The sequence below is a fragment of the Fusarium subglutinans genome (genome assembly GCF_013396075.1).
Source record: "Fusarium subglutinans strain NRRL 66333 chromosome Unknown NRRL66333_c0000038, whole genome shotgun sequence".
Lineage (NCBI taxonomy): Eukaryota > Fungi > Ascomycota > Sordariomycetes > Hypocreales > Nectriaceae > Fusarium > Fusarium subglutinans.
Window position 1 is genome coordinate 222,815 of NW_023502101.1, and position 8,848 is coordinate 231,662.

At 47.6% G+C, this 8,848-nt stretch overlaps 3 protein-coding genes across 3 annotated transcripts; 2 read left to right on the forward strand and 1 right to left on the reverse strand.

The window, feature by feature from the left end:
- Window positions 1–964: 964 nt before the first annotated feature.
- On the forward strand, window positions 965–1,931 carry FSUBG_4270 (SDR family; the record flags this gene model as incomplete). Its single annotated transcript, XM_036682242.1, has 2 exons — window positions 965–1,284; window positions 1,340–1,931. The coding sequence occupies 2 exons, from the start codon at window positions 965–967 to the stop codon at window positions 1,929–1,931; spliced, it is 912 nt and encodes a 303-aa protein (XP_036540283.1).
- An 85-nt stretch (window positions 1,932–2,016) lies between these two features.
- On the reverse strand, window positions 2,017–5,343 carry FSUBG_4271 (nonribosomal peptide synthetase; the record flags this gene model as incomplete). Its single annotated transcript, XM_036682243.1, has 3 exons — window positions 2,017–4,156; window positions 4,205–4,280; window positions 4,332–5,343. 3 exons carry the CDS (start codon window positions 5,341–5,343, stop codon window positions 2,017–2,019), a joined length of 3,228 nt encoding a protein of 1,075 aa, XP_036540284.1.
- Window positions 5,344–6,689: 1,346 nt separating this feature from the next.
- FSUBG_4272 (uncharacterized protein) lies at window positions 6,690–8,761 on the forward strand (the record flags this gene model as incomplete). Its single annotated transcript, XM_036682244.1, has 3 exons — window positions 6,690–6,770; window positions 6,815–8,138; window positions 8,193–8,761. 3 exons carry the CDS (start codon window positions 6,690–6,692, stop codon window positions 8,759–8,761), a joined length of 1,974 nt encoding a protein of 657 aa, XP_036540285.1.
- Window positions 8,762–8,848: the final 87 nt, after the last annotated feature.

Here is an 8,848-nt window from a genome sequence, read left to right on the forward strand (position 1 = left end):
TATGTGGGCGACAATCCGCTCTGAAGTCGGTGGGCTTGTTGCCTCAATGGAATCGCATATTGAGCTTTGCTCAGCAGGCGAGGCATTATGGATGAGATCATCGTGGGATGGTTGGTGGTGAAAGTCGTATGCGTGGTTGACGAGGTTGAAGTGTCTAGGCGATGTGGGGGAGATGTGACGGGTAGAAGTAATATTTACAAGATCACGTTGCCTCGGGAGGAAGATTGCAGGCACTATCTTATATACCTCCAAGGCTGGTCGAGGAGTCGTAATCTAGGTTTATTTCATTGGCATTATATTGCATCCATTGGCCAGGCATAAAGTACAGTATGTAAGTTATGAGCCAAACGTGTCTTTTGTATTTGAGGCTTGTGGCCGAGAGCTTAAATTAGCACGTAGAACTCGGTTGCTTGGGCCTAAGAAGAGAGGCTATCTGAGAGTAAGTTTAGAAATTTGCTGTCTGGTGACTCTGGCAAAGTCAAAATTTGGCGGCAGGAAGTCTATGGAAGTTGACCTCGGTCAAGGTGGCTTGCAACTCGATAGATGAATTCCATGCCGATATACAATAGTGCAGACAACTGACATTCAATACGCAATAGATTTTTATGCAAGTAAATAACTCTCGCTTCGTCTGCGCACTCTGATGTCAATTCTATCCGAGACAAACCTTATCATGTCCCTCGCCTCATACTGAAGGCCATGACTCACCCGAGATCAACAAGTCACTCCCTCAAAGTCGGCAAATATCTCAGGGCCAAGAGAAACACCAAAGGTATTACGGAAATAATCGTCTAGTGTCCATTCATACTTCAGCTAATGCAGGGCGGGCTGTTGGGTTTAACGCCGTGACCGAAACTCCGCTCCGCAAGCTCAGCTCCGCAACAGCCTTGCATATATAGTTCGTCTTCTGCACGACATCTCTACTTGTTAACAATTCATATCATAGCAATTGAAATATTTTATAATGGGTATAGTCGCTGTCGCTGGTGGCTCGTCCGGTTTGGGCCGGACAATGGTCGACGCCCTCGAAGCAGCCAAGACTTACGACTACATTGTATTATCGCGGAAGGCTAATGGACCGGAGACACGGGCTGTCGATTACTCTGATATTAATGCTTTGGCCTCGCTTTTTGACTCTGAGCAGGTCGACACGGTTATATCCATGCTTCCGATCGATAATGATGAGAGCGGACAAGCTCAGCTGAATCTCATCGAAGCGGCCGAGAGGTCAACTTGTACTAAGCGATTCTTGCCGAGTGAGTTTGGAATGGTCTACACCAAGGAGTACGTATCATGCTCTACTTTTGCGACGCATATGACTTGGCTGACGAGTCACTAGCAACATCGCTCATGTCCCTTCCTACCAATGGAAGCTGAAAGCAGTAGAAGTTCTTGAAAAGACCAACCTCGAGTTCTCACTTATCTCAATCGGTTTATTCCTAGACTACTGGGCTGCCCCTCGCATGCCCACCAATATCCGTGCAGCAAACATAATCATCGACCCCGAAAACAACGCCGCAGTAATTCCCGGAGATGGAAACACTCCCATCGTCTTGACTCACTCTACAGACGCAGCGAAGTATACCGTCTCTCTTCTCGACGTCCCGAATTGGAAGAGCAGATACGCTGTGATCACAAACCGCATGACCCTCAATGAAGCGGTTAAGCTTGCTGAGGAGGTCAAGGGTGTTAAGTTTGATGTTCAGTATTTCTCTGTGGAACAGATGAAGAGTGGTGAGAATGAGTTGACTCCGAGTATGAAGAAGGCATTGCCAGAGGAGATGCATGGCGGTATGAAATCTATGCTGGCACTATCAGGAATTGGGATAGCTACAGGATCGAATAATATTCAGGGAATTGATGATTTGGTGGTTGAGTTTCCAGATATCAAGCCTGTCACTGTCAGAGACGTCTGGGAAGCGTGGAAATAAAGTCAACGAACAGCGAAAATCTATTGTGAGAATGATAGAGTAGCTAACTTGTGAATGCTCATATCTAGATAGCATCATCTAGCAACTAAAACCCCCACTGGCGACACCAGTTCTTCATCAGCTCGGGTGTAATCGGCCCAAGTTCTCTCATCGTCGGACTGTGACTCTTGGTCTTCTCCATCCCGTACTTAACCGGCTGAACCTCCTCCCCTACCGCAAACAATCCTCGATACGTATCCAGAAGCTTGACACCTGGATTCTTATCAAAGTCCACATTCTCCTCCTTGGCACTAGCCTCCAACCTCTCAATCCATTCTCCAACACTGCCCAACTTCATCCTGTCGCCATAGAAGTCCTTTACTGCCGGAGCGATGTCGGACCAACTGGTCGTGGCAGGATTGACACCATGGAAGTATCCAGAAATCTCAGAGATAGGTTTCTGAACCGTGATACCTGCAACGTCGAGAATAAGCCCTGAAATATCCTCAATGGGAGTCCAAGCAATCTCCTGCTGTGCGCCGAGATTGTCAGGCAAGACTCCAAGATACACTGAGCTTGCAATCATGCTTGGAATCATCTCTTGACGGTTCCACAGACCCTTCTCGCCCCTTGAGCCCGCAATCTGCCCAACTCTCACAGAAACGGTCGGAATTCTAGACTCCTCCGCAGCTGCGTCGAGTATGAGACTAGCAGCTAGCTTGGATCGGCCATACGCCATACTAGGCAAGGTCAGGTCATGCAACGCCTTCTCGGGGACAGCGTCGGGTGAGGACCATCGGTCGACAGTTCCGATACTCGAGATGAAGATGATAGGTACGTTCTTGGAAGCTGCAAAAGAAAAGTCGACGAGATGTCGAACGCCTCGAACATGGCTCTCAAAGGAAGACATGGTGAACTTGAAGTTCACAGGCCAAGCGTTGTGAATGACACGATCGACATCAGCTAGAAGAGAATCGTACTTGGACTTTTCCACGCCAAGGTCAGGGAGCGACAGATCGGCGTGGAGGAACTCGACTTTGGAGAAATCAGTTGTCAAGCCACGGAATTCGTTGATTGAAGGCTGTCGAGATACGCCACCATCGTCACTTCTGTTGAGAGCGATTATCTTCTTGACATTCTCCAAGCGGCAAAGCTGGTCAAGCATATAAGCTCCCAGAGAACCTGTTGTACCCGTGACGACGACTGTTTGATCGTCGTCTAGAGGCGCCTGCTTTCCCTTCTTAGGCGGTGGGAGGTTCTTGGTGTACTTTGAGACCTGCTCCTTGATCTGATTGATCTCATGCGTCTCTTCGTCGTCTACACTAGCACCACTTCGCAAGGACTGGATGTACTCAGCCAGCCCCTTAGCAGTAGGATTGCGGTAGATGATAGGTGGTGCGATTGTCGAGGCGTTGATACCAGCTCTATGCAAAGCACCTCGCATTAAATTCGCCGCAGTCATTACTTGCAAGGAGTCAACACCGACAGAAAAGAAGTCTGTATCCGGTTCGAGTTTCTCAACCCCAAGGTTGGTGACAAAGACACTGATGATAGATCCCGTCAAGGCGTCGTCGTTGTTGAAGTCAAGGGTGATGGATGGACCATCTCCAAGCATCTCAGCCTTCTGATACAAAGCCGCAATGAAGTCAGCGTACAGGTTGACAGTCTTACCACGCTGCACAGTGCCCTTGTCAGCGCGAGCAAACGGTAAAGCAGGGTCAGCAAAAGCGACAAGATTCGCGGCGATTCGTCCGTGAGCCACGGTTTCAGCATTAGCCTTCTCAATTGCCGGCCAGATCTTGTCGAGCAGAGCCTTCGTCTCAGTCTCGTCTTTCGGTTGGGCCTCCGCGATAGGCTCGATGATGAGAGCTGCCTGAAACATTCCCTGACCGACGACAAGAGCTGATTTGACGAGAGGATGGTCCGAGACGATTCCTTCAATCGTAAGTGGATTCAGCTTCTCACCATTCGAAAAAACAATGATGTCATCGGCCCGACCTTTGTATAGCCAGTGATCCTTGAGCGTTGGGTGAGGTTCAAAAATGTCGTTGGTACGCCATTCGGATAATTCAGGGAAGTTGTAGAAACATCCTTGCGAGCCAGGATCCGATGCCTTGCGACGGACTACAAGCTCATACTCATTCGAGGCATGGCGTTGCCAGTCAATGTCCATGGCTTCAGCGTCAAATATGAAGTATCGCCACAGTTTGGGGTCTTGGGGACTGTAAGGAGCCAAAGGAAACAGTCTTGGTTTCATTAGTCTCCGCGCTAAGTCAGTTCAAGGGGATGCTTACTCAGTTGATGAAATGACGTTCCTCAAGACGACACCCCTCTCTGCTAACCTGTTCCCGGCCTCGGTTGACAGGCTCCCTATACAAATGTCAGCAACACACACAGGTATTAGAGACTATGCTGACTCACCTCCGCCAGTAATAACGAGTTTGAGCTTGACCAAAGCCTCCGTACCCTCTTCAGTAGCTGCTAATTCATCGATAACAGAAGGGGGCAGCATCGTGCCATCGGCACCACTGTGGTTCAGGTAATCCATGGCTGTATCGACATTCAAAGGCTGATTTGGGAACGGCATAACCGCAGAGAGACCCGTGTATATGAAGCTTAGAGGGAGATACGTTCCTGCAGCATGATACATGGGCATCCCCATCAAGATCTTGTTCGCCCGTTCGGCCCACTCATTGAATATATATGAAGAACCATGAAACTTGGGCAGGTTGAGACACTCTTCAAAGGCGTACAAGATACCTTGTTTCAAGAAGACAGGCTTGGGGACTCCAGTGGAACCACTTGTATGAAGAACAACAAGGGGGTCCCATCGCGCCTGTTCGATAGTTCTGCTGTAGGGAAATGGCGTGGGAGTTGCTGTCAGGAGATGATCAATACTCTCGATCATGGCCACTTCCATTGTTCGTTGATCGACACAAGGCTGCATGGCCGATCTGAACGACTCGGTTGTGTAAAGATATCGACAATCCGTAGCTTCGAAAAGGGAGAGCTGAACGGCGGGGGTGTTTCGCGGAGAGATAAAGAGGGCCTTACAACCAGCTTTGACACAAGCTATCAGAATAGCCGTGTATCGAAAGTCGTTAGGGCCGATATATGCCACGGTTGGGACTTCGTCATCTGAGGATTTGGTAACGGTTTTGGAGATGTCGTGGGCGAGGTAGTCGACGGCGTTTGCGAGTTGGAGGAGGGTTACTGGTTTCCATCCGTCTTGAGGATTAGAAGACGATGGAGTATAGGTAAAGACCCTCTCAGGATCGTTTGTGGCAATCTCGTGGACTAGGTCGACCAGGACATGATGTTTGACATTCGAGTTGCTGATGATATGACCCTTCTCGATGGCATTATCGCCTTCGTTCGACGCACCGCCCGAAACGGGGGCATCGTAGTGTTCAATGTCAGATCGCATAGCCATTTTCGATAATATTAATGATAATAGAGAAGAGTTGGTAGTAGATGTGTTGAGTGCTGTGTAAGATTGATTGCTTGATATTCTGATAAGACTGATTTCCCGGATCACAACGACACAACGTCAGGATATAAATATCGGAGGAATATTTCTCGTACGGATATACATCCATCATAGCCCCAATTCCGCTTCTTAGCGTATCGGGCCGTGAATGGTGGCTAAAATAGCGGCATACAACTCGCGCGGATTTTCCACGGACGGCATTGCTGCCACACGGAGATTGGGGATCTGCATTTAGCCCAGTGAGTGCCGATTCAGCCGTACAAGGGGTCACTATTTAGTCCATATTCTCCGAGAACTGTACGAAAAAGGCTGTATTCCGACACATATCAGTTTCATATATCCCTCAGCGAGATAGCGAGATTCTTTAACCGTTTTAATCCCGCTGTGTTTCGTCACTGAATACGTACTTTTGATAGATATTAGTCCGTCAAAGGGGTGAAAGCCCCATAATTTCCACTTATTGTGTCATTCTCGATGTGTTGTTAGTCTGGTCAGTTTCCTTGAAATTCATCTCGCTTGGACCCTTCTCCGTGTAGATCTTCAGCACCAAATCGGAGTATCGGTGCTGTACAACAGCCGAGATGGAGACAGTCTGCCGCATCGGTATTCGTAGAAGCCGACTGAAAGGGCAGAATGCAGATCATCAAGTATTCGCCGCGTGTTGAAGCCATAAAACGGATAAGTCGGTTTCGTGGCCCACTTCATGTTATCGGTATCGAAATAACGAGTGACCGATGTCTGCTTTTGGCTAAATGTATCTTGCGTATGTGGCACTGTTCTAGAAGTGCGGTTTGCATCTTAAACTCGAAGCAATGAGGCGCTTGGATGGTAGTATTGGCTACAGGAATTATACGTTGCATCAAACTGTATCTCGAGTTTAACTCTATTCTTTGAACTTTAATATATTAAAACTGCCTTGAAAGAGAAGTCGCATCTTGGTAAGGAAAGAGAAAATTGCTTAATATTTAGTATTAATCTTCCTCTTGCCATGTACTTTGCACTTTGCTCAGCTTTTCAACCCGTAAGGCCAATCAGTGATCATTGATTCTTCGTGTAACCCTCTATGAGGCTTGCGGCTGAAAAATGGCCGTGTGAAGGCCCAATCACTTGAAGCATTTGACTATTTATAGAATCGTGCATTGAAGCTGAGAAATTCAAATTAACTATTTCTATTCTTGCTCTGCCTTATCTCTCTCACTTCAATTTTGTCTCTGTGCAACTTCTCCCGCACGCATATTGCTCAGGCACCAAAACTTACCCTAGGCAGATTCGAGCAAGATCCTCTGAGAATGGACTGTTCGCCAGAGAGGCTTGAAAGACTTGTTTCTGATGAAGACGTCGAATTTGACGCTGATATCGCTGGGCCAGGAGTAAGTGGCACGCAATTGGCATATGGCCAACTAACGGCGATTAGGTACTAGCTGCTTTCCTTGTCACGTCGTTGATAGCACTAGCGACTCTGATTCTGGCATTTCTTACAATATCAGTGCCTGAGCGTCTTCTAAACTCTGGAGACGACGTAATCGCTGCTGGGGCGCGTCGGATTTACCACCGATTGAGGTTTCTCAACACCAAACGCCCAAACACCAAACCCCCCAAGGTTGACCAAAGCAGAAGCGAGCGGGTTCATGCTTTCATGACCTTCATGGTCGCTATAAGTGATCAAATCCTTGTCTCTCAAGCCTCCATCCTAATCGCCGCTCTTATCATTCACGACGATATCACCATATATTCAAGCAATATTGTGATCGCCCTGGGGTGTCTCGCGTCGACGGTTCACTTGGGTAGTTTTCCATTTTATATAGACCGCATTAAAGACCATAGAACCGCCAAGCTTATTCGTGTCCTTGCTATGGTCGCCGGCTCTGGAATGCTCGTCTTCCTGCTCGTTATACAACTATCGTACACCTGGGATATGGAGTCCCACGTCTACTTCATTTGCGCCCTTCGGGACTATCGGATGAGTGAGGAGATGGCAGGTATGGACGTAATCAATCTCCTCATTGGGATGTTTGTTCCACTAGCAGTGCTTTATGGCACGTATGAGATTATTCAGCTTCTGTATCGCGACCAGCCAGTTGAAGATAACCCCAATGAACCTGGTTCTAGGGGCGAGCCCCCTCATGCACGACAAAATAGATCGCATCTTGATGATCAGGAGCTCTCAGAGAATGGGGGTATTGAACTTCAAAACCTTGCTAGGTTAGAAGACCAAGCCAATCCAGAGAGCTATCGGGATACTAGCGGTATAGAAGTCGAAAGTCAGGCGATCGTTTCCATTCTGCAGCTGATCTCAGACAGCAACAGAGAGATGATGACAGACAACGAGGCGGGCTATCAACATCAAAGATTCATATTGTTGAGGCCAAGAGGCGCAAAGATTCAATTCAGAGAGCTACTGAATGAGATCAAAGAGTCTAAACGGGAGAGACTCCTGAACAAATGGCTGAAACTTAAAGCTCTCACGATCTTGACCTCGAAGAGAGTGTCGACAAGAAAGCTCAGACTCCTTATGAGATTGACAGATGAAACATGGGCATTCCACCAATGTCGGGGATCCTTCGCCTGGAGATTATTCTGGCTCTGGTCAGGTAATGTCTACGGGATCGTGACCATTTTTATTTCGAGAGCTGTGACAACAGGCATGTCAGGCAATCCCAACACGATGGGATTTGGCCAGGTTGTGCCGCTAACGTTGCTTACTCTCCCGATATTTGCGGCCATGGAGGGCCGCGCTGGTAATTCTCACTTATCACTCTACCCTTGACGGTACTCTCTGACATTAAAGGCAGACTATAAGCAAAAACTAAAGTCAATTGACAAAGCTCATGCTGATCAAGCGATTCTCGAAACACCGGTTACTGGGAACACACGGTCTCAATCAAGACATCAATCTCCTGCTCAAAGACATAACATACCTGCAAAGAGAGAGATTTTAAGGATACAGACCGTACAAGAGATCCTTAAGAAGCGTTCCAAAGATATTGGATACCCGGAGCTTTACGATTGGTTGACAGGAGACGATTTGGCCTCCGCACCGAGTCTCCAGATGGGTGTTGCGCTTCATGTAGCAGTCATGTTTATGATTGCAACTCTACTCGGCTTTTCGATGGCTTATGGTATAGCCAGTATCAATATTACATTGATCGTGCTTCTGTTTCTTCTTGCCGCTCGCAGGCTCATAGGCCTCTCGTTGGTTGTTCAGGATTTGGGATCGTGCCCCATGATCCTCGATCATCTTGGTTGCTCGAATCATTTAACTCGACAACAACTTGGAAGTCACGGTGAGAGAATGGCCATAGGTCAGGCGACTGGAGATGCTGGGGAGGATATAGAAGAGGAGGAAGGGCAAGAAGCGTAAATAACAGTGCTCTTAGACCAGCGATAGATTTAAGTATTATATTAAAATATAGTATTATGTTAAAAATTATTATATATTAATCTTATA